This window comes from Pteropus alecto, unplaced genomic scaffold (genome assembly GCF_000325575.1).
Source record: "Pteropus alecto unplaced genomic scaffold, ASM32557v1 scaffold60, whole genome shotgun sequence".
Classification (NCBI taxonomy): domain Eukaryota; kingdom Metazoa; phylum Chordata; class Mammalia; order Chiroptera; family Pteropodidae; genus Pteropus; species Pteropus alecto.
Genome location: NW_006430726.1, coordinates 2,815,661 through 2,840,228, shown reverse-complemented (window position 1 = coordinate 2,840,228; position 24,568 = coordinate 2,815,661). Strand labels below are relative to the sequence as shown.

The following is a 24,568-nucleotide window of genomic DNA, read 5'->3' as shown; positions in this document are numbered from 1 at the left end:
AGATTAAAATGCTGATATTTCACTTATTTCAGGCCTTGTTTTTCTTGCCTGGAGAGGATGGGCTAGTAAAGATACCTGTTGGCTGCTCATTTCTTTGGGATTTGTTTGCAAGGCTGGGTTAAAAATCAATCGTGACGAGAACTTGGTGTCTCGCCCATCTCCTTCAAGCTTATGCTTTGGTGAAAACACAGGAAGAATCCTTTCAGACACGAAATCCCCGCTACACAAAGGACACACAGCCATGCCCCATTTTTAGTCTTTTATTTTTTTTAAGTAAAGAAATTCCATTGAATCAAAGATAACAAAATGACAGTTTTTGTCTGTAATGATCTTTGCTTCCCACCACACAGAATCAAAATAGGATCAAAAGTAACATGAGAACATAAAATGATCTAGGACACCATTGTTTAGTATAATTTCTTAATAAAGGTAAATATCCTCATATTTATTAGAAAAAATTGCATTGCTAGTTGCAAATCTTCAACACCTCAGTGCTGGAGGATCCTGTGTTTCTCCCCCCAAATCCAGCAGCATGGAGGCTCTCAGAACACAAACGCAAAAATACATTATTTTCAGGGCAGCATTTTAAGTTTCAGAAAATCCAAACGAAAAAAAAAATAAAACAACAAAAATTAAAAATGTGAAAGTGATGGTTCTCAAAAACCAATCTGGAAGCAGATCTGCCAACAGAAGAACGTGGTGGTTGACCGGAGTCTAACCAGGAAAAGGGGAGATGCAAACGGGCTCCCCACCCCTCTCCCCTCACCCCTGGTGTCACTAAGGCAGCCGCAGTGGCAGAAATCAGAAGCTCAGGTACAGTGAAGGTCTTCCTGAGGCAGTGGGAGGGACCCAGATCATCCGGAACTGGCATGGAGAGGTGACAGGGTTCTAAAGGGCTTGTGCTTTAGGGAAAGTCATGATGCCAAACGAAAAAGCAAACAAAACCCAACTCCTACATCCAGGAACTCGGTCCACCCACCACACAAACAGCCTAGCGGGGAAGTGGCCGGCCCTAGGGCCGAGAGGGCAATTCTTGTAGGGGATTGTTGGCTGCTCAACATGGGTGGTCTGGAAGGAGAATGCACATTGAGACGAATGGTATCGCTGCCTGTCCCCAACTTATGGCAATAATAGATTTCTTGGCTAATGGGGACCAGGTCGGGGAGAAGGCAGGTTGTAGGTTTCATTACCGATTGACAGGAATCGAGTTGAAAAGACTTAATCCACCAGTTAGAAATTAACTTCAGCTTATTCATTACAGATAGATACATGGAAGCTTTGCCCACCTACATGCTAGGAAAAACAGCTCAGAAAACTTGGGCGTGGGGGGCTGATCCTTCCAAGAGGGCAGCTGTCCACTGTCGGGAGTCTGGGAATGGCTGGCGAGCTGGCCTCCGCGGTCTGCTTCCAAGGGCCGCTTCGCAGAGATGCCCAGACTACAGCATCCGGAAGCAGGGGCCACTCCTCCCCTCCCCCCATTAGCTTCGAATACAATTTGGCAAAAGCAGTCCTACTCTATGAAGAGGGGGTACTTCCCTCTGCTTAGATAACAGAGGTGGAAGAAAATCTTTCCCTCGATGGCTCGGCTTCTAAATGCCACAGACAGACCACTTTTCAAGGCTTTTGGAAACATCCAAGTGATTCAAAGTAGCTTTGAACAACAGAGTGAGGCCAACAAGGAAGAAAGGCGTCAGAGATGAGATGTTTGGCGGGTTCTGGGTCCCTCATGTTGTGGAGGGGTAGGGGTGCCTAACGTAACAAAAAGCATGCAGGCCACATGGAGAAATTCTCTGGTTTCACTGTGGCTTTGCTTCAAACTTCCTCAGAAGATTTTGAATTCTAATGCCATGATATTGTGGTAACACCATCCCAGAGGCAAGTTAAGGCTTTCTGGGCAAAGAAAGTGATTCCAGATGATACTGTGGGTGGATGCTGCAGAGAAAGGCTTCTTAATAACTCTACTGTCCTGCCTAAAAGACAAAGATCCGAGTTCTTTTGAACCCAACATGATGTTTCAGTGATCTCTCCTTCAGCTCTAAGCCAGAATCGATGTCACAGGAAGAGAAAAGCCTCTCGCATCTCAGACATCCGCTCGCCCGGCGAACACAAACAAGAACGCATGCTTTGTTTCCCTGGAGCTGGCGAAATGATCTCAAGTCCCCCGGTGACAAAGAGAGCTCTCATTCAGAAGCCAGGAGAATATGCTCAGCTACCCAGAGAGTTCGGCTTTAATTAAGACGATGGTTTCAGAATGAAAGCCTGAGCTGGAAGGATGTCTGCCCTGGGAGCTCTCAGCGCTCTGCCCGAGTCGCACGGAAAGATGGGGGTATGCGCCTCGTGTCAATGGTGCACCTGTGTCAGTCACACGACCGCCCTTGGAACAGCAAGGACATTGAGATGACGGTGGAGACTCTGAAGAGGAGCCAAAGACACAAGGCTTTGGCAACGTCAAAGGTCTTGACAAGCAAAGGCTTAATGCAGTCGCTCCTCTCCAGGTTCCCTGCAGGTGAGCCTGGGGCCTGAGCAACTCAGTTTCCACTTGCGAGGGCTGTACAAGGCAAGCGGCGACGTTCGAGCGAACGATGTGGAGACAGATGAAGTGGTTCCGAGAGGCGAAGTGACTGCCCACCATCCAATGTGAATTAGAGATGGCTGGGACAAGAACCCAGGTCCCCTGGACCCCGGCTCCACACCTACACGTCAAAAAAGAAACACTCCCCTCCCAGGTCTATGTCCACTCTTACAGTCTCTCACAGGGTCCCCTAGAAGTCTTAAATGCTGCAGAGAGGTTTCGAGAATACAGTGACAACGAATGACTTTCTGCTTCCATTCTGCTCTGGAAATCACTGGTGCAAACTCACAGCAGGAAGATAAGAGGTTTTCTTCAAGTCTTTTAAAGTCCCTTCTAACGTAAACACATCAAGGAGATTCAACACCATTTTTAAGAGAACCCTAATTTGACTGGAATAGGTTATTTACCGGTGGCGTCAAATTATTTAGGAAGTAGGGAGTACAACCAGGAGACATGGAGGTGCTTTCCTCCCTTCTTGGTTTTTAATGTGTTATTCCTGCAATAGAATTGTCTAGGTCTATGTAACTTAAATCCTTAATCTGATTTTGAAATATAGCATTCAAATGCTCTCTGAACATTCAGCCTAGTTTTAGCCCAAATAGGACCTTAATAGCAAGAAGAACACTCATATTATCATCAGAAATGAATGACTTTAGGAAGAAAAGCAAGAAAAGCTAGAGGCAGGAAAAAGCTGACCTACATAGAAAATGCGGCTCCCTTGTTTATTGGGCGAGTTTGCATTTCTGTAAATTCAATGCCTCTGTGCTCTCATTCAGGGACAAACAAGAATTTCCCTGTGAGACAGCCACAGTCACATTCTCATTTCCGTGCCTGAGAGCCTGACGCTAGAACAAAGGGCTTCAGTGGATTTCATGGGAGCCAAAATGGAATGTAAGTGCCATTCAGAGTCACGCTAAAAAGATTTCAGCTGGGACCCGGCCCCCAGAGTCCTGTGGGGTAAATCCCCGTTGTGTGACAACAAAGGCGGTGCCCCAAAACCCTGCCCCTCCCCATGGGGCCACCAGGACTGCTCTGGGATGAGTCTCCCAGGCTCCTGGGTCCCCGCCCTGTGTGTGTGTGTGTGTGTATGTGTGTGTGTGTGTGAGACAACGGAACTGTCTCTTCTCCTCCTGGATGGAGCTGGCACCTGGCCTCTACTTTGTCAGAACAGGTCAAGGGATGTGGCCCAAGGCAAATGAAAAGGAGCCTCTTGCTTCCTGGGATGGTCCCACAAACCCCGTTAAATTATTGCTTCGTTTACCTACTTTCGCAAAAAAGTTTTGTGACATGCAGGGCGTAGAAGGAAGTACGACTTCTAGATCACAGCTGTGGTTGCGGGCGGAGGGGAAAGTAACAAAGGAGAGGGACGAAGCTCCCCGCCGAGGGGCAGATGCTAAAGTGCCATCGTGTGCTCCAAGAACACGGTGAAGAAATGCTCTGGGAAAGTGACGAGTCAGGGGAAAGTCACCAGGGCAAATTCAGCGTATGCGTAAACCAGAGCGGAGCTGGGGCCACGGGACTCTCTGTCTTTTGAGATAATGGCTGCTTTTGATGTTATGAGTTAGGATAATCTGCTGATTGTCAGAAAACAAGTTCTTCAGGTTATATAGACATTACTGTCACATTCACTTGGACCGATGCCCAATCTACACCCACTTGTGGCCATGACGTTTGGCCCCCAGGCGACTCCCTCTATTCCCCGAAACATCCACGCAGACCCACTTTTCCTATTCCTGTCTATCCCAGAGCAAGGGAGATGAAGCAGGGAATAATTTTAAAACATATCCAGCAATTTTACTCATAGTTCTGGATAGCAACTGCCGATTTTTCAAAGTGCAGAGTTTTTAGATATTCAAGTACCACAGGATCGGAGAAGAGTACTTGAAATCTAGAGGGACATTTTCACTTGAGAAGACACACTTCAGAAAGACCTCTCCAACACACTGCAAATATAGGGCTATTAAACTAAAAATCTGGTTTCACAATGACACCCTCTTCAGTTGGAAAGATCTTCATTCAAACTCAGATCCAACTTTTGAATTGTTTGGTATCAAAGCCAGAGTTAGAGATCTGGGTTAAAAAAATAAAATTACAATTGAGTGCTTAATAGAAAAAGAAAAAACTAAAAATCTCTTTATGTGAAATTGGGGGGTGGGAGGAAGGGAAGGCAAATGAAGACATCCAGGGGCTTAAACGGGGAGAACAGCTCCCAAGCTCCCCTGGAGGGACGTTCTCTCAAACCTCAGTAAACTGAGTTTGTCATTGAACTTCAGAACTGGCAGTTCCCTGGGCAATCTACCTGGTCCAAGTTCCCCTTTTTACAGGTGAAGAAACTCAAGCTCAAAGGGACTTTTCCAGGGTCATGTAGCTTGCGAGAAGCAGAGTGGGGCACAGCCCAAACTCTTCACTCCCAGCCCAGGCCCTTTCCAGGACATCACGCTGCTGTCACACAGCGGCAGCTGCACACGACAGGCCTTGCTGTTTTGGAGGCCCCTGGGAGCTCTGTGACATCTGGGACTATGAATTTCGATAAAATGAGTTACCAAGATGTCTCTAATTTAGAAGCCTTTCAGAACAGTGTTCCCCAAACTTGCCAGGGTCTGAGAATCATAGGGGTCACCTGTCAAAACTCAAAAACCCAGGCCCCTCCCCAGACCCACTGAATGAGCTTCTCCAAGGGGAGGGACCGGGGAGGCTGGATTTTCCGTAAGCGCCCAGGTTAACTCTTGTCACCAGCCAAGAGCAGGGAAACTGTCTTAGGAGACAGTGAGGGAGAAACTTGGTTGTGACCCAGGGGAATTTTCTTTGCCACGTAAGAGGCCACACTGCGGCCTGGCTCCCAGGTCCCTAGGCTCCTGAGCTGAGCTGCATCTGCAGCAGTGGGCCTAGGTTGCTGATCTTTTTTCCGAGTCTATGTAAGGAAACATGAGACCACCATGAAATAACGGACATCCTTCACTGTTTTGGGGGAAAAGCCTTTTGATTGGCAAAGCAAAACTGCTGTTCAGACACATGTTAATAGGGAAACTAGATGTCGTTGGCTTCAAAGCAATCATGATGCTGCTGAAAGTGACAGGAGGGTGAGAAGCCCACCGCTTGTCACCACGGCCAACAACGTAATGGAGAAAACCAGTAACTAAGCACAAAAATAGCCTGGAGCTCCCAGGGACAGCCGCCCACTCCAAGAGAGGTGTGCCTGTCGGTGGCCCCCCGCTGATAGTGTGAGGTCAGATCCAGGTCACTGAGGGAGAGGGGACACCTGAAGCAGCCAGCGAGGCACGTGAGTTCCAGAGGAGGGCAGCTGGACTGTGCCAGAGCCCAGGAGGCCTCACTCCAGGTCGGCCTCCACCAGCTCCGTGTCGGAGCACTGTGACTTGTTGCGTTCCCACTGGCAAATGGCATTGGCGTACTCCACCACCAGCTTATCCATCCACGTCAGGGGCTCGGGGAACAGCACGGAGCCCTCAAAGAAGCCCAGGTGGCCCCCGTGCAGAGGCAGCACAAACATGACGTTCTCCCGTTTCTCTGCAGGAGAAAGGCAGCTGAATGAGTCACTCTCCTTGGGTTAGCTCCATGGCGGCAGATGCGACAGTGAGCTGGCCAGGGCGGCCCAGGCTGTACCCGCAGGTGAAGGTCACCCACGTGGGCATCTCACCTCTACTCACCCTGCCTCGTTCGCCAGGGTGAGCGGGAGACTGGTGGGGCAGGCAAGAGAGTGGGGTCTAGTGGGCTTTGGAGTGGAGTGGGCACCAGCTTATGAGATCCTCAGAAGCTTAAGTGATTCTCCAGCATGGCTGCATATGAGAATACACTGTACAGCCAAGGGCTTCCCAACTGTGCACATCCAATCTCCGGCTGTCCCTCGAAATGCACAACATCCTGCTTTCACAGGCCTGGGGAAGGGGCAGAGATTCTGTACCTCTGCCAGGCCCCGGACAGTGCCCATGCTGCGCGGGGTGGGGGAGTCCTGGGGGCGGGGGAGGGGGAGGGGGCAGGCTCTCAGGGAGGTGTTGCAGCACAGCATTTATACTGGCATTTATTGGAGAGCAATGTGAACTCAATGAAGTCGATGATTTTTCATTACAGACCTGTATCTTTTAAGACTGAAACACAAAGCTGCCAGTGGTGTTAAAAGATGCCCAAGTTCTCACATGCTGAAAGGCCATCCTGAGAATGACTAACCTGGACTTGTCCTCATGAGTTAGGTGAGTTGCACACGGGCTAGTAAAGGCCATTACTGCAGATGGTACAGAGTGGGCAGCCAGGACAAGCAGGTACTGCAGGGAGTGGCTGTCTTCCCAGGGGGAATAACAGACAGGGGTCCCTTGCTGGCTACTCCGGGCCTACGGGGCGCTTCCTGGCATGCACACTTGTGGCTCTCCAGGGCTCTTTACTTGTCTGACCCTCGTTATTCTTCTCCTTCCGGTCGCTATTGCATGCATTTCTGTGTGGCAGCAGTAGAGCTGTGGCTGTTACTTTAGATGCACGGAAGAAAGCAGACGCTGCTGCCTACTCTGTCTGCTGCCCACGAGGCGGAGTGGGCTACTTCTGTGCAGGGGGCTGACGGGAGAGAGCTCGTATCACATCACACACCCGCTGCACACCAGCATCTACTCTGAGCGGTGCCCGAGAGCTCTCTGGTGGCTGGGCGAGGGTCCTCTGTTTGCTGGATTATTTATTCTTCTAGCTTCTAAGAGAACCAGAAGCATCCCTCTTCCCTGTGGTCAACATAGGATATTTACAGAGGAAACGTGGAGGGTGGAGATGAGGTCCTAGGGATCTGAATTTCAGTGCAAAGCCACTTTGGAATTCCCAAGGGTGTCCTTCTGCTACCCTCTTTCTAGTTCCTCCTTTAGCTCCTATTCGGTGTGGACGGAGACTGCACTGGCCGGAAGCGCAATCGCATTCCCACGAGCAACAGTCTTTGCTTTTTCGGTTGCTTATATTTTTATCCTCAAAGCAGATGGAGAGGCTGACTGTCACGAGAGGTAGCAGAACTGGCTTTTTTGTTTTTTGGTGGTTTTCAGGTCAAGCCTTAAGTTTAAGTATCTTTTAAAGTCAAACTCTCAGACTTAATGGAACCATTTTCATGGGTCAATAATTTCCCAGAACACCAGGGGACTTGGCGAACCGCTGTTGGCTACGGATATAAATGATGGGCCTGACTCTTGCACCAGGAGAGGACACAGTGAGGCTCTGCCCAGGTCCCATCACAGCCCCCAGACTATCAGGCTACACTGAATAAGAACACTGATGGGAGGTGACAGCGTGGTGAAGGTAACAACTTACCGTGGCAGTAATTCTGCCACGGTAACTTCTGTCACCTTCTGCTGAGTGGTTGAGGGAGCAGCAGGAAAAACACTTACCTGAAAGAGATTTTGGAATGGTTAGAAGACTTTCATGCACCAAGGGGTCGTCAGCTGCATTAACCAGCATGAGAGGCACATAAATCTGAAACAAGAAAATGAAAAAGATTAAACGACCAATTCCCTTTAGACCCCACTGATTCACGGCTCAAATCTATCGGACGTGACTCTGAAGTGAAGGGAAGCAGGCCACTGCCCAGTTTGCTGAACAGCTGAGTTAAAAACGCCTTGGATTCCCTGGCAGTGGCACGATTTCTAGCTGCTGCTGTGACTACAGCCCTGGCAGGTGTGCGCAGGAGCAAAGCTCCCGATGTCCTTGGTGACCCACGTGCTCTGACAGCACCAGGAGGGTGAAAGCTCTAAGGTGCTCGCTGGCACAATACTTCTGATGATCTTCAGCGTTTCAGATCAGCCAGACGTGTCAGAAAAATGACTTTGCAGAGTTACATGCATACTCATTCAGTTTATATTGCAGCGAGAAAAAACGGAGTGTGCTTCCTTCTAGACAAAGGAGCCTTTCAAGAAGAGGCTGAAGGTAGGAAAGAGGAGCAGGCTGGTGGACATCGGGAAGCTCCTGGCGGGGTTGCAGTAAGAAAGCTACGTGATCTCCCGTGTGGAACGATGGCAGGAACCAGGCAGGACTACACCGTCAAAGGAAGACGACGGGGAAAAAAAATGGGCGTTGCGGCAATTTTAAGGGCCTTTACACAAACACAGGAGCAGACTGGTTCTGCGCTGCGCAAAGGGGCGGCTCTGGGATTAACACATGGAGGTCACAGAGGGACAGGGTTTGCTTCGATAATAAACCCAAGTCAACAACTGGAGCGCTGAGAGCCGGATTCTGGCTGAGCTTCCAGCAGGGAAGTTTAACAGGGGTGCTTGTTAGTGCAGCGTGAAGCTGGATGGAGTGACACTAATTCTGAGATGCTGCTCCCTCGGAGTCGGTGATGGCACTTACCCTGTGCAGGTACCTCATGCAGCTTTCTTCCTCGTAATACTCCTTCAGGGAGTTATAGCCATGAAACTTCCTGAGACACACACACAAAGAAAAATAACACAACAATACTTGTCATAAGATCGGAATGCTGAGTGGATTTTATTTCTGCTCCAGTTCCCACACTAACTTGTCGTATTAGTAGAATATACTTAGTCCAAGGGTTTAACCTCTCTGAGCTTCTCTTCTTCAAAATGGGGCTAAGGACAGGATCTTCCTTAATGGCGCTGTGAGATTTATAACATTAGTGCCGGCCCAGAGTAATTACCCAGTTAGTGTTATCTTTAGTAATTGCTGGCACATGTTACATCTTTCAAGGTGGTATAAAGCCAGATGTCACTGTAAACACTAAGAATATTGAAATTCAAAGGCATTTATTAGAACTTGCTTTATAACAGATTTCTTCCTGGCAGAGCAACCTGGACCACTGTGAATTGGAGTCAAATATGTATCGAGTAATAGAAATGGGGGATTCACAGTCACCCGTGGAGTAGCAGTCAGAGATAAGCTAACATTTAACAAAACCGTTGGTGTGGTTCCACCCCGTGCTCTAAGCAGCCTGGCACAGGTCAGCCTGGAGCTCTGAGACCAGCAGGCTGAGTCAACCCCAGGCCAGAGGCTCTCTGAGAACCGAATTTCTTCCTGACGCGAATTATGGCCCCTGGGTTTTCTTTTCTGACTAGAGTCATCAAGCTCTCCCGTCTCCCCCAAAGCTATGGATCTGCCACCAGGCTCCAGATACAACTCTGCCTGGGAAGGACCCAGAAAGCTAGAGCTGGACCATCAGGGCTCCTTAGGGAGAAGGCCATGTGCCAAGATCATCTCCAGGACATCTGTCTTCATGAAATCAGTTCCCTTTGCAAACCCAGTGGGCCAGAAAAGCCCTCCCAGTCTTCCAGGGTCACCAGAGACAGGTTTGTGAGGAGCCACCCTCACAAACTGGTGAACATCATGAAAACTGCTGCTGCCCAGCATTGTTAGAACGGAAGAGCTTTAGGGAGAGTTGAAGACCATTTTTATTTAGGATTCAAAAAATTCAGAAGATGAATGGGAAGTTGAAATAGTTTTGTTTTTTCTCATTAGAGACCACAATAAAGTTGCACATACATCTGAAGTGAGGGTGGATAAAATTCATTCTCACCTTCTGAATATAGTGACAACTTCCTAGTTTCTATTTCCTTTGAGTAACTGTTAACAGGTAACTTTCAAGGTTAGTCGGTGTAAGAAGGGTACCAAGAGCCCATAAGGAGGACAAGTACAGATCCCATGCTTTCAGGTCAGTATCTGCCTATGTACTGGATGAACGAACGCTAGCTTGCTTTAAACCATGCCTAAAGGCATCAGATGATCATTAAATAAAAGGGTGACTTTTCAAAAGGAGAATAATGAGGTCAGAGATCAACTTTACCTTTTCCATCTAAGACTAATTTCAATCAGAAACTAATGGTACGGGGGAAAGAGGACACTGTCAGGGTCTCAATCTCAGGGGCCCGGAGGGGCCGGGCTGGGGGTGGGTAAAGGAGTGAGGTGGACGGAGTTTGTGCGCTACACTCAGAGGAGCGTCTTCATGTCCCCATAGAGGCTTGGGCCATTTTACTGGCAACACACAGCCCTCTTGGTCTATTTTTTGTTTTTTTACTTTTGATGGAGACACAGATAGGTACAAAAATGATTTCCTTTTCCTTCTACTCCACTGCAAATGCAGGTCATGTGGCTCCTGATCCCTGCCCGGCGTCGAGTACACAGGCAGGGTGAGGACGTAAATGACCAGGGCGTGCGCGCCCCCGGCCCCAGTTCACGTTTGGTTATGCCATGTGGGGATGCAGAACGAGTGTGCAGATCCTCTTCTTATTTTCCAAGAGGATCTAGAAACTTGCAATTTTCTGTGAAATCTTCTGTTTTTTAAATACTGGACACTTATTTAAAGGAAAAAAAAACCCTTAACACTGCAGTGAGCAGGGCAAAACCCTCGTACTGGGCCGCACTGGCTTGCAGCCTCCCTCCTGGCCCCTGTCCCTGAGAGTGGACACACCTCATCACGTTGTCATCGATCTGCATCAGGGACGTGGCTGTGTAGAGGCGGCTCAAGTCCGAGTCCTCCAGGCTCTGGGGTTTCCTTACGTGGTCTCCAAAAAGAGCTTGTCTACAATAAGACACAAAAGCAAACAGAGAATAAGCAGCAGATGAAAAATCAAACAAACCATCACATTTCTACACTTAAAATATCTTACAGTTTTATTGGTCAATTACCTCAATAAAGTTGAAAAAAAAATTTGATTAAAAAACTTTTAATGCAGACAATAATCACAGTAGAGCCTGCTTCCTTGCCCAGAAGCAAGCCAGGCGACAGTCTCCGACAAAGCATAGCTGGGTAAGTTAGAAATATACACCTTTAGACCTCAGAATGTCTCAGAGGATGAGCTGGCACTGCTGACTTTTGAATAACTGCAGAAAGATGGATGGCAAGAACTTGTTTTCATTTTCAGGGGCAACTAGACAAACTCAAGGTTGGAGCTGGGTCTAGGTGACAATTACAAAACCTTCACTGCGAGCGGGGAGGTCTCGGTGGGCGGTCAAACAGTGGGGGCCTCGTCTTTACACTGGTGGTGACACTGCCCCCTCTCTATGAGGAACCACATTCTCTTTATGAGTTGTTTCTGTCGCTTCACAAGGAAGACAGTGGCTAACACATTTAGCTTTTGGGTACATTGACAGCTCTCCAACCCGTTAGCTGGAAGAAGACTGAGTTTGGTTTGAGGTTTGGCTCTAGAATGAGAAAAACCATTATGGAAACAAAATGTTCTGGTTTCCATTCACCTTTCCCAAGAAGAGAAATAAGCTTCTTTAACATTAATTCTTTTCCCCAAAAAATTATTAGGAAGATTATATACCTATGGAGAGAATTAAAATGTCCCTATGTCACACAGTGCTGTGTATCGATTATATCTCTATAAAAGTGGAAAAATAAAAGGACAATGTTGATAAAAAAAAAAAGTATCCTTAAAATCTTGAGATGTTTAGCTATCTGTAGTAAATTTTAAAAATGTAAATACACTTAGAGCACATCCAAAGTACTCTCCCAATTTGCTAAGAAGTACAGGGTGGACCTTCTGTATGGACTAATTAATATTGCCAAGTCTGGGCCGGTAGCATATCAAACATTTCCTGGGAGGAGGCACTGTCCATTCCAGAGGTGTGGAAAGGCAGACGGAGGACTTGGACTTGGTGTCAGAGGCCTGGCTTCACCCCTTCTGGAATCTTTGCAAATCCCCAGACCTGTCCAAACCTTGGCCGAGCCACACCCAACTAACTGATGCTCCAACACCATGAGCTGAGTGGAAATGGTTTCCGTCCTGCCAGCCTGGGAGACATAAATCTCTCCCCGCCCTCTACCGGGCCAGTACAAGCACCAGCTTTGCCTGGGCACCATGTGAACCTGCCTGCAGGAAGCCCAGCCTGGGGTTCGTGGCCAGGATGGGCAGTACCACTTTTCTTTCTACTGTTGAAAAAAAGAGAATAAGAAACTGATCGTTCAGTCAGATTGCCTTTCCTAGGGTGGCATCAAAAACCCCTAAAACTGTGTTTTTTTGAGAGCCTGCTATGCGCCAGGCTCGGGAGGGAATCAGGGCTCTGTGGTTTAGTTCCAGACATAGGATTCAAACCAGGGAAGCAGCAGAGAAGCCAGCTGGGGCTGGAGAGCCAGCTTCATGGAGGGAGAGAACTGAGATGAACCTGAAAGGCTAGGCTGGGTCTGGACACGCACACGAGGGGAAGGGCACTCTCCCAAGGGCACAGTGCGGTGGGAGAGGCCGGAGAGCGCGCGGCATGAGCTGGACGGTCGGGGAGGAGTGGGAGTGGGGGAGGGAGAGAAGATATCCATGATAATCGTATGATGAATCATCGCCAGTATTTACTGAGGGCGACTGCACGCCAGGCCCTGCTCTAAGCACCCGTCAGGGGCTAAGCCGCTGAAGGGTTCTGAGCAGAAGCGATGGGAAGAGACGGAAGGAGGAGCATGGTGATGAGCGGACACCAGGCTTGGCGCCAGGAGCTGGACTCCCGCTGCCCTGCTGCTTGGTCAGAACCGCAGGAGGCAGCAGAGAAGGATTCTTAATCTCTAAACACAAGCATCCTAAGAAGAGAGGTTCCTCTACAATGATCGGCCACCCTCGGGACCACCCAAATTGGGAAAAGAATGGTGTGGAACTGGTTTCTCGTCTTGGATTTACTGGGAATTATGAAAGCAGAAAGTTATCTGGTGAATTTGGGAGCCGGGGACAAGCTGGTTTATAACCAAGTCGCAAGCAGTCAGCAGAGAATCTGCACCACCTCTACTGAGTCCTGGCTTTTAGTGACTCAGAAATCAGCTCAGAAAGGACTATGTCTCCCAAGAGGGAGTGGAAGGTGACGCACCTGTGCGAGAGGATGATCTTCTTCATGTTGTCGGCCATGAGGAAGTTGTAGAAGCGCCGGCACTGGTCCCACTGCATGAAGGTTTCCTGCACCCTGGAGGAGCACAAGGGGAGTGAGGGGCTGCGACCTGGAGAGGACGTGGTGGCAGCGGCTCTTGTCACTGGAGAACGCTGGCTCCCTACGGCGGAAAAGGGGACTTCCGCGATACCCAAACTATCTGTAGAGAAACCTCTGGAGACATCGAAAGTGCACTGCTGAATGTGAGGCCCCAGACAGAGCTCTCCAGGGCCACAGGCTGTTGGTGACACTCCCGACAGCCTCTTCCAGCACCATGGCCCCTTCTGAGTCACAGAACCTGTCGGTACCAAAGATGCTTCAACTGCCATTTGGACACTTCCCCTATTTCGCTTCCTGCCCTGCAAGCACGTTTTTCCAGTTTAATGAGGGGAATGTGTAAGGGGAGGGTGGGTGTGGAGAGGCACAGTACAGGGAAACAGCTAAAAAAACCTTTGTTGCTGTTTGGTATAAGCCCCAAACGCAGCTGCCGCCGCAGGGCTCAACTGAAGCAGGAACTTGAACTATGGCCCGTCTGACCCCTCTGGGTATTTTGCCAAACTCTGCACAAGACACTCCTCCATTCCAAGCCTGTTTTCTCAACTATCAACCAGGGGGTTGAACTAGAGAATCCATTTTCACACACCCATTGCTCTACGGCTGAAGAATCTAGACAGTTCTATCACAGGCCTGACAGAGGCCACTCTGGGGGACGTCGGTGGTGTCTTCATTGCTTCGGTTAATGGTGGATAGAATTCTGGAGACAGGGGATTCTCTAGGGAATTCTCTAGGCCAGGAGAGCGGGCCAACTAATGGTGTTAAGAACGGCTTCAGAATTCATAAGGTTTCAAATGCTTAATCAAACCAGAGAGTCAGACTGAGTCTGACCACACACATTTCCAGGGCTGGTGGGCGGCTATTTATGCTGAGGGGACATGTGAAGTTAGCTGGATACCATGTAGTTTCAGGGCATTTGTGTCCCTCCTTCACTGGTTCAGCACATCACGAACGTGAGCCTGTTTAGAGGCAGCAGCTAGACTTTGCTAACTACAGCAAGCGGGCGCTGGCTTCTGAGCCTTGAACTGGCGCTAGCTAGAGGGGAGGTGCGCTAACGGGGAGAGAAGCCAGAGGAAGGGGATGGGTCACTGACAAGCGGTGCTGCGGACTCAGCTAGGAAGGATTTACCAGAAGCATGGACTCCCAGGCAGACGAGCCCTCCCTGCTCCATGTTGGCATAAAAGAAGCATGGCTGCCATCATCCCAATGCTGAGAAGGCTCATTGCCCTCAAGCCTTGGCAGGAAAAAAAAAGGTTACACTGGTTTAAAGTAAGGCACTGTCCTTCAGTGAGTAGCTCTCATGAAAATGTTGAGGAGACTGAACCCCGGGCGGCAACACCAGCACAGTCAGGGGGATGGCGTCCCCGACCTGCCTGCCACCTGTTTCCCTGTGCTGGGCCACCGGATCTCGGCCCTAGCGTTGGTTCTCTGTGCTCTAGAGGATGAAGTGCCTCTCTCTCCCCGTTGTCGGAGACTGATGCGACAATTAGTAATTGCAAGTGTGAAGATCTTTGAGGTCTCAAAGAGGGGCGATATGGACCATGTCTGCAAAATGTATAGCACCTCAGATTATAGTTTCCTCGCTTCTTTATGGAAAAAAACCAGTATCTTTAAAAAATTAAACTGCAGTTAACATACGATATCATTTGAGTTTCAAGGCAGCAGTTATTCAGCATTTCTAAGTGATCACCACAACAAATCTAGTAAGCACCTGTCACCGTGCATAGCTATTATGATACTATTGACAATATTCCCTGTGCCGTACACCATATCCCTGTGACTCGTTTACTTTATAACTCCTATCCCCTTCACCTCTTCTCTCACCCCCTCACCCCTGCCCCTCTGGCAACCATCACTTTACCCCGCAGCTTCTTAAACCTTCTTGGCCTTAGTTCTAACACCTTAGTTCGCCAAATGTGCTGATCATGTGCTCTTGCCAACAGCAGATGGCGCTACTGCAGCAAAATGAAATAAAGCCGCTGTCATTAAAGACTGCTGAAAAAAAAATGAAAACAAACTTGTCCTACCATCCTCCTACTTATCAGACTCAGTGCTCTCTAAACACGAAGTTGGTATCCACAGTAATTTCAGGGCACTTGGTTGAGGAAGGGACTCTAGCAATTCCGATTTTATACAAGATAGAAGGCTTGCCGAAAACTGGACCATTCACCAGGTGAGAGCAGATGCAGTGGCAGACCCTGCTCCCTTCAGTCTGATGGCAGGCAGGTCCTTTCCTTACTTGTCTACTATTCCAGTGACTGGGCAGGATGGGACTTTCATTAACTCTGGTTGTATGATGACTATGAATTAGGACTTGAATATTTCTGGTCAAGTCAAGATAAAGGAACGTGTCCTTCTAGCTGGCCCTCCAGAGCACAGAGGGGAGTGAAGGGGAGTGAAGGTGTCCTCCAACAGGAGGACAAGGGGACTAACCTAGTCCTGCCATACTGTAGCTGGAGAGACCGCTGAGGTCCCCAGGCCCAGTAACTGCTAAACGTGGCTAAATATCAGAAGCCGCCTGTGAAATGTGTTCAAATACAGACTCCTGGCCATATGCCCCAGACTGATGAATCAGAATCTCCAGGGGTGGGTCCAAGGAACTGAATCTATTTCTGACATGATCCTCCAAGTGATTCTTAAGGAAGTGAGACAGTCACTAGTTCACCAGGCTGGTCTTTGTGATCCACTGATCTAAGCTACTTCTGATTTTATAGTGATTAATTCTGGTGATAATTAATAGTCACTGACTCATTTGCTACATACCTGGCACTGCTTTAAGTAGTTCACACGCATTAACTCTCACGGCCTTCACAATGGCACTACGAGGCAGGCACCATTTATTATTACTGTCATCCCCATACTGCAGGTGAGGAAAACTGGAAATCCGGCCCTGGCCCTAGAACTCAGGGAAGGCTCCATCCAGGATGTCTTTCGTGCCTACTTTTGGGTACATTTAAATCCTCCTTTTGGGCCAACTTTAAGTCTCAGGCAGAGGCTGAATTCTGGGCCTGCATTAGCTGTTTGGATGTGCTGGTTTCAAATTCCAGATATTTTTAGAAATAACATAGCTCCATCCATGAGAACATGATGAAATGGGTTTACACTACACCAGGAGAGATATAGGTGAGGCAAAAAGGCGGGATTCGTTAATAACGATAAGGACTGACTGGCATCAGACTGGATCAGTGAGGGTGGTTTTTTTTTTTTACTTTCTTGTATGATTTTCATTTCTTCAAGAGATCTTTAGTAATTGGTCATATCCATTTATAATACAAAAGTCATTATGTAGAGTGAGTACAGAAAGAAATATGAATGCATTTGAAGAATTTGGAAAGATGTGTGAAGAGTGTACGTGCATGTGTGCATGTGTGTGTGTGTGCGTGTGTGTGTGTGTGTGTGTGTGTGTGTGTGTGTGGTGTGACTCTCCAGAGATCTGGGACAACACTGATCCTGAGGGGTACTCAGAGCAGACAGTAATGCCCCTCTAGGACTCATCCTGTGGGGCTCTGTTGCTAGGAGACTAAGGGGCTTATCAGCAGGTCATCTCCTTCATGGTGATGTCTAGGACGCCTAAGAAAGAAGAATATTTGAAGGTGAGGGCACAGATTAAGTGATTTCTACAGATCCCGTCCGATGCCATCTGAGACGCAACTCTTGCACAGGTTGGAGGAATCTGGGGTCAGAAGTCTCAGCTGCCAGACTCTGGTTTGCCTGTCTCCTGCGTTCTTTCATAAACCCACAGCTGTACAAAGCTCCTGGAGCAGGAGCAGGTTAGGTCCCCTGCAGAGACCCCACAGGGAGATGGCAGATGTAAGGGGGCTTCAGCTTACCGAATTACACATCCGATCCCAACATACAGCTGCACACCCCAGGTTTAAGGGGTCTGACAGGACAACTTCAGTGTATGTGGGAGCAAAAGACCCACAAACTTCTGCTCAGTCTGCCACAGCATTTCCTGTGGCCACAGAGCAGCGCCTGGTACGTTGGGGCATCTCAGCAAATGAGTACTTGACTGAAGGATTCGGCGGAAGGAAGAAGTAGGGGCACGGGGTAGGGATCACTCACCTCAGCGCGCTGTACCCCTGGCACACGCTGACACAGCACAGGACCTTTTCTTGGTTTGCTTGAGTCTCCCCCAAGTATTTACACACGATGTTACCACCCAGGCTAAAGCCCACGACGACCAGCTGGGTCAGGGGGTAAGTCTTCTTGATGTAGTTCACCATGGCTCCGAATTCCCAGGTACAACCTGGGGGCAGAGAGGAAGGGCACGCAATCACGCTAGGTGCAATGAAGACTGGAGAAAATGTGAGCTGGAGGGTTGATACTAAGTGGGTGCCAAGACACTAACAGAGAACACTACGTGTGTGTGCGCATGCGCAGCGAGAGACGTACACACAGACAGTTCTCACTGGCTGCCTGGGGAGAAGTTCCCAGATGCCCCAGCCCTGGTAGCACCCATGAGGGGAGGTACCACATATCAAGCAGACAGGTGTGCAATGTGCCTTTAAAGGTGGGTTTTAAGAAATGTCTGGATGCTCATGGAAATCAAAAGAGATTCAGAGTGCGCGTGAGTGTGTATGTTCGCACACAGATACAAACAAAAGCAAGAGCAAATCCCTTTGGGATTAGCTTCTTAGGCTACAAAATAGGATGCTGTACCCATGTGTACAATGATTCATAGTGTTAAGAAAAGTACCAAGTGGATGTTATTTACAGGATCTTCTTGTGGGGGAGGGAAGGAAAGACAAACTCAGTCCAGAGGGACGGCCGGGATGCTCTGCAGGATTAGGGTAAAGAGTCCTCAGTGACGTAAGCGCTGGGTGCCAAGGGAAGCAGACCCATTCAGAAATACACAGAAGAGACCCATGAACACAGAAGGTGTTTGGGCCCGGTTTGCCCAGGAGCAATGATCTCCACGGGTGCCCCCGGGGAAGCTGGTAAAGTCACATTATGCCTCAGCAGCTCTGCCAAGAGGAGGAGGTCAGTGGCCACACGCGGGTGAAGGAATTCATCACAGGCCTTCTAAGGCCCCACCCCAGACTCTGCGGGGAGCCGACCTGAAATAAAACCTCACGGAGAAGTTAGAAGTTTTGGCGAGAAGTGTGCACAGGACAGACTAGCATGGAGTGAATGTGGATTTTGCACCTGTTTTTAAAAGTACAGATCTTTGCTTCGGCAGTTACACTTTTGGGGACTTCCTACCACAGATGTGCACAAAGATGCACGAACACGTGTGCAAAGACGTGTGCAGGAATGTCCGCCGCAGCACTGTTTGCAACAGCAAAGGATTGGAAACAACCTGAATTTCCACCGATAGAGAACTAGTTAAATTGCTGTGAAAAAGAAGGATGTAGAGTCTGATCTGCTGATCTGGAATGACTCCAAGTCACATTATGGACAGACAAAAACGAAGGGCAGAAGAAGGCAGGCGCCATCTCACCTGTGTGCTTGGTTTTAAAGGGATTATACGTGCGCACATACCTGATTGAATAAGTGCTTAAAAACTGTAGCAGATACTGGTTTTCTGGGGGGTGGGGGAACTTGGGGGTCTGGAGTGAAAGGGAAACAGTTTTGCTCATTGCATATAGACTTTTGCACTGTTTGAATGCTTTTACTACACAGATACACTACTTTTTCAATAAAAATCCAGCCAGTTAAAAAAATCTAGAAGTAAATAATAATAAAGAAAAGAAGACATTTAAATCCTCCTAGACGAGTCCCACCTGTGTTAAAGATACCACACACCAACCTCATGCTGGAGCAGTGGTTTGTGCAGCTCGTTATGGGGACATTGTTTGTCTGCTTAAGAAATGGTACCTAGGGACTTATTTTACATCGTTATTAAAATCTTTAATCCTGCACCATTTCCTTGGAGTTCTGTCAAATTTTGTTCAGCCCTTGGCTAATAATTTCTTTATGTTTTGTTCTAACATTGAATGAGCCTCTGTTGTTACCCACATGAATGAACTACAGGCTGATGGGCTCTGTTCCAGGCTCTGTACTAGAGACTCAAACATAGAGGAAGCAGCAGCTTGAAAGGAACGAAATGACTTGCCCAAGCTCACACAGCGAGTCAGTGGGAGTGTTGGACTTTGGACCCGCTTTGGAACCCCAAAGCCTAAGTCCTTTGCCTTGCACCCCAAACCTACAAGTAAGTAATATTACTGCACGTTTTTTCTTCCCAAATAAGAACCTTACTTTCTCACCATCTGATTCATTTTAGACACATTTATCTTTACTTAGGTTTTAGACTAATGATGTTCAGATGTCACTGAGGCAGTTGCAAAACCTGGATTTGCTATATTGCTGATGGACAATTAGAGCTAATTGTGTTGGCACTTTGGGTCTTCGATGTAATTAAATCCAAACACGTCTGATCCGGATAAAGGACCAGCCCTACCTAATGCCAGACAGGCTGCTGGTGTTTTGGGAAGAGCTGCCTCTCTTCCTGGCAAGGGATAGGCAAGGACATGGTGTCTGCCAAGCTCCAGGACCAGCATTCTGGGAGGTGCTGGGTCCTCCTGGGGCCTCCACCTGATGCCAGCTGCCAGACGCCCTCCGTGTCTGGGAGCCCCTCCCTGGGCTCTCTCACTAAGAGCTACAGCCATCTGCTTTTTAATACTAGGAGGATTTTAATGAGGTTCTATGTATTTAATCCTCATGGGATTAGCACCAGTAACAAGATTTGGGTCTCTAATCTTGCTGAAGCTTTTTAAAGCCAAGATGAAATATGAGACACTAACCTGGCTTTAGAGAGATGAGAACTATGGGGCCATCTTGGAAAGGAAACCTGCTGAGAACAGGAAAGACCCTTTTCCTCAAATTCCCATCCCTAAACAAAGACAAAACTAAGGCTGCCTGAAAGCTACTATTTCAGAAGCCATTTCCTCCAAATGTCACTAACATGACTAAGCAGGCTCAAACACAGGGACCTGGAGACTGGTGTTCCTTGTGGCTGGAGACTTTGAGTCATCTCCGTATCCTCCACACCAGGCTGGGCCTGACACGTGGTGGGTGTGCCACCAATATTAGCTGGGTAAGAAGGAAGTCTGAATCATGTGGAATGAAAGTACCCAGGACCTCAGAAGGTGACTGCATTTGGAGAAAGGATCTTTAAAGGGGTTGTCAGGGTGAGCCCTAATCCAATAGGACTAGTGTCCTCATAAGAAGAGGTGAGTAGTAGGACACAGAGACACAGACTCACAGAGAAACAACTACTCTGTGAAGACATGGCATCTACAAGCCTAGGACAGAAGCTTCAGAAGAAACCAAACCTTCCAACACCTTGATCTTGGACTTCTAGCCTCCAATAACTGTGAAAAAACAAATTTCTGTATTTGAAGCCACCCAGATTATGGTACTTTGTTATGGTAGTCCTAGCAACTGAAGGCAGTTTACAGAGAGTCTGTGTATCTTAGTATTACGCACTGAAATAGCCCCGGGTGAAATGACAGGCTGAGACTCGTTCCAAAATAATCTTTGAAAGGGGGACGAAGGAGGGGGTGGTTTGTAGATGAAGCGAGACTGGCCATAATCTGAGTAATTGTTGAGGTTGGATGCTAGGTACACAGGGGTTTATTCTGGGTTCATTTTACCTTTCTTTCTATTTTTATATGTTTTGAACATTTCTATAATAAAAAGTAAAAAAAACAAACAAACACCTGAAGAGGAAACAAGGGCTGTGCAAGACCTGTATATATCCTTGGCTCTCAATCCTGGGGAAGAAGCTTAGACGCCCCAGGGGGATTCTAATGCTGCTAACCACTGACCTACATAGAGAGAACTAGGGGTTCTTTATGGGAGAAATACAGGAAGACTTGAAGGAAAACATATGAGAAAATGAGAAAAGTAAACGCTAGAAAAATTTTCTAAATGAGAAAAGTAAACGCTAGAAAAATAAACTTTTCCAAGTTAATTTATATATTGAAACTCCTATTCAAAATTGTGATACACTGTGCTAGAGTTGACCAAAATTGACTTTTCCTCCCCAGGAAGAATGCCTCTCCACCGCCCCACTCAAAGTTAGCCTTGGCCCTGGACTGTGCTTTGGCCAGTCAACTGTGAGCAGGTGTGGCCTCCCTCATTTCCAGGTGGAAGCTTCAAGAGCCACGCTTCTTCCTCTCTTTGAGGTGGCGAAGCTCCCGCTGGTGGCTGCTCTATTACCCTGGGTCCTTGGATGAAGTTGGTGATGCTGGAGACATATGAACACCTAGCCAACCCACGATGGATATGTAGTGTGAGGAAGAAATAAATCTTTGATTTAAAAACCAATGAGATTTGGGGGTTGTTTACAGAGCATAATCTAGTCCATCTTGACTGACAGAGAAATTCAACACAGAATTTGACAAAATCATTCCAAGTTCAACAGAAAGAAAAAAAGGCAGAGAGACAAAAGCACCCTCTGAAGAAGTGACGAGTCAGGTCAGGGTTAATGCTATCAGATATTAGGCCATATCACAAAGCAACGATAATTAAAAATCAATAATGACCTTAGGTATAGCAACAAAAGTCGACTGTCCCCTGCGAGCTTCAGTTCCCGCCCCTAAGCGATGGGGGTGGCTATAGGGCCCATCCGGATGCCCCACCGCCCCACCATCTCTTGCAGATGGGCATGAATTCTACACGTAGCAAAGGCAGCAGCAGTGCCCTTACAGTGAGAGCAGAGAAAGGGAGAGCGCGCCCGGCCATGCCCCTTGCTCACCGTAGGTGAACATGCGAGGCGAAGTCAGTTCAATGTTGGGCAGGGCGCCCAGGTGGTTGAGCACGGCGCAACGGTAGCCGTTTTTCTGGGCATAGTCGACGAAGGTTCGGATGTACTGCTTCTCACTGTGGTTGGCGATCCCGGGGCAGATGGCCATGGTGATGTCACCTACGGGGGAAGAGACACCCTGGTATATTCGACACACAGTGACACTATAAATGGACACGGTGACACTTCACCGGCTTAGAAAACAAGAGGAGGAAGTTCAACATACATCTTTTCACTCGATTCTCTGCGAAAGATCATCTTTCCCTTCTAGCTGGAGCTGTCTATATATTAGTAACTCTCAAACATTTTATGGGGAAGGGTCATTTTTTAAAGTTTCCAACTGTCATGGGCAGATACTTTTGAAAAATATCCTAAAAATTAATTTAAAAAAATGAAATTAAAAAAATATAAATCTCAACTTTTTATTATTAGATTCAATAGATATAAAACTATTCTGTTCAACTGCTATACAAGTTTCTAAACATGACTCTTGATTTCTGTATGAAATTTTGTATGAAAGGACAAACAGGTGAACAGAAAAAGTAATAGTCATGTTTGCACAGACTTCTTTGATTCAGCCATTTTACTTGCAGGTACACTTGTGCACATGCAGAACAATACGGTATAGATTGTAATGGCAAAAGATCAAACACAACCCAATGTCCAGAAATAGGGGTCTAGTTAAATAAATTATTGCACATCCAAGTGATGAAATATTAGGTAGCCCTTAAAAATAATGAGACATCTTGTCTACAGCCATGCTACCCTGAACATGCCCGATCCCATCTGATCTCGGAAGCTTAGCAGGGTCTGGCCTGGTTAGTGGTTGGATGGGAGACCATTTAGGAAGACCGGGCGCTGTAGGCATTAAACAAACAAACAAACAAATAAATAAATAAAGAGACATCTTTATATATACGAATATGGCAAGCTCTCCAAAACATATTAAGTGAAAAAAAGCAAGATGCACAAAAGGGTTATAATACGCTGCCATTTGTGTGGATACACATCTATGTGTATAAAGCATCGACTAATTATGGAATCATACCCAAGAAACCTACTAGTGGGTACCTGGGGAGGGAGGTGGGTGGGGGTAGGGGTAGGGGACTGAGACTTTCCCTGTGTACCCTTCAGCATCCTTTGATTTTTTTCTGTCATGAGCATGAATTACCTACTTGAAAATACGAATACATATTTTTCCTTTAAAAGGAAAGTGGTGTTTAGTCTGTCATGAGCATGAATTACCTACTTGAAAATACAAATACATATTTTTCCTTTAAAAGGAAAGCGGTGTTTAGGTTATTAAATCTAATCATAAATTTTCCTTCCAAAAGTTAAGAGAAAAACAATTTAAAAATTCTTATGCAATACGCATAAAGAATCTTTAAAATTTTATAAACCTAGTAATTCCAATTCTTGGAATCTTGCCTCAAATGTTATGATTAAGGATGCTCATCATAGAATTAACCATAGTAGCAAAATTGTAAACAAGCTAAACACCCGACAATAGAAGAATGATTAAATTATAGTATGACCATATTGTAGGCTATTAACCAATCATTAACAGTATGTTTTTGAAGACTTTTAGACATTCAGTGACATGGGGGAATATTTATAATGTAATGTATAATAATTCAAATTTTAGAAAAAGAATGTATAGAACAGGAAGTAAATGGAACAAAATATCAACAGTAGTATGCTGGGTGATAGGATTAGATGTGATTTTCATTTTCTTTTCATAATATTTCTGTATTATCTAAACTATCTAAAATGGGTATTTATTCCTTTTGTAGAAAAAATTTTTAAAAAAATAATAAAAGGAAAAAGGGCTGTTTTTCTTAAGAGTATTTCTTGGATGCAAATACTGCCTTCCCCAGACCCAGCTTTCTTAACACTTTCTGGAGACAGGGGTGATAGAAAGACATGAATGAGTAAAACAAAGATTAAATTAAAATTTGTGCTTTAATGGTAGAAGTAAGAGCGTTAGAAACAAGAGAGCAAAACATGTAACTGGAAAATGGAACAAAACACGTAACCGGGAAACTTATTTTTGTAGCTGTTTACTATCTGTCTGCTGTCAGGCATTGTAGCAGACAGATACTAAACAGCTACACAAATAAGTTTAGAGAGTGGCAGGTGCCATCAAGAACTAAAGCGGGAAGACATGAAGGATTTACTGGAAAGAAACAGTCATCAAGGGAAGCAGAAACTGTCCCTCTGAGGAGGTGACATCCAAGACCAGAATGGCAAGGAGGAGGCAGCCACGTGAAAGTCTGGGGATGAGCACTCCAGACAGAGGGAACATAAATTAAACCTTCATCGCTAGAAGTTCTATTACTTTAAGTAACTGAGGACTATGA

At 47.0% G+C, this 24,568-nt stretch overlaps 1 protein-coding gene and 1 pseudogene across 1 annotated transcript in view; one reads left to right on the top strand and one right to left on the bottom strand.

Annotated features, from left to right (window-relative positions):
• Positions 1–245: 245 nt before the first annotated feature.
• ABHD2 (abhydrolase domain containing 2) overlaps positions 246–24,568 on the bottom strand; it is a 62,743-nt gene continuing 38,420 nt past the window's right edge. The window contains exons 5-11 of the mRNA XM_006905262.3: positions 22,161–22,328; positions 17,522–17,705; positions 13,346–13,438; positions 10,965–11,075; positions 8,897–8,966; positions 7,939–8,023; positions 246–6,097 (exon numbers count right to left, since the gene is read on the bottom strand). Of these exons, the coding sequence (XP_006905324.1) occupies positions 5,901–6,097; positions 7,939–8,023; positions 8,897–8,966; positions 10,965–11,075; positions 13,346–13,438; positions 17,522–17,705; positions 22,161–22,328 (908 nt within the window). The 3' untranslated portion in view covers positions 246–5,900. The remainder of the gene's footprint in view (positions 6,098–7,938; positions 8,024–8,896; positions 8,967–10,964; positions 11,076–13,345; positions 13,439–17,521; positions 17,706–22,160; positions 22,329–24,568) is intronic.
• Positions 22,957–23,075, top strand: LOC112484085 (annotated as a pseudogene).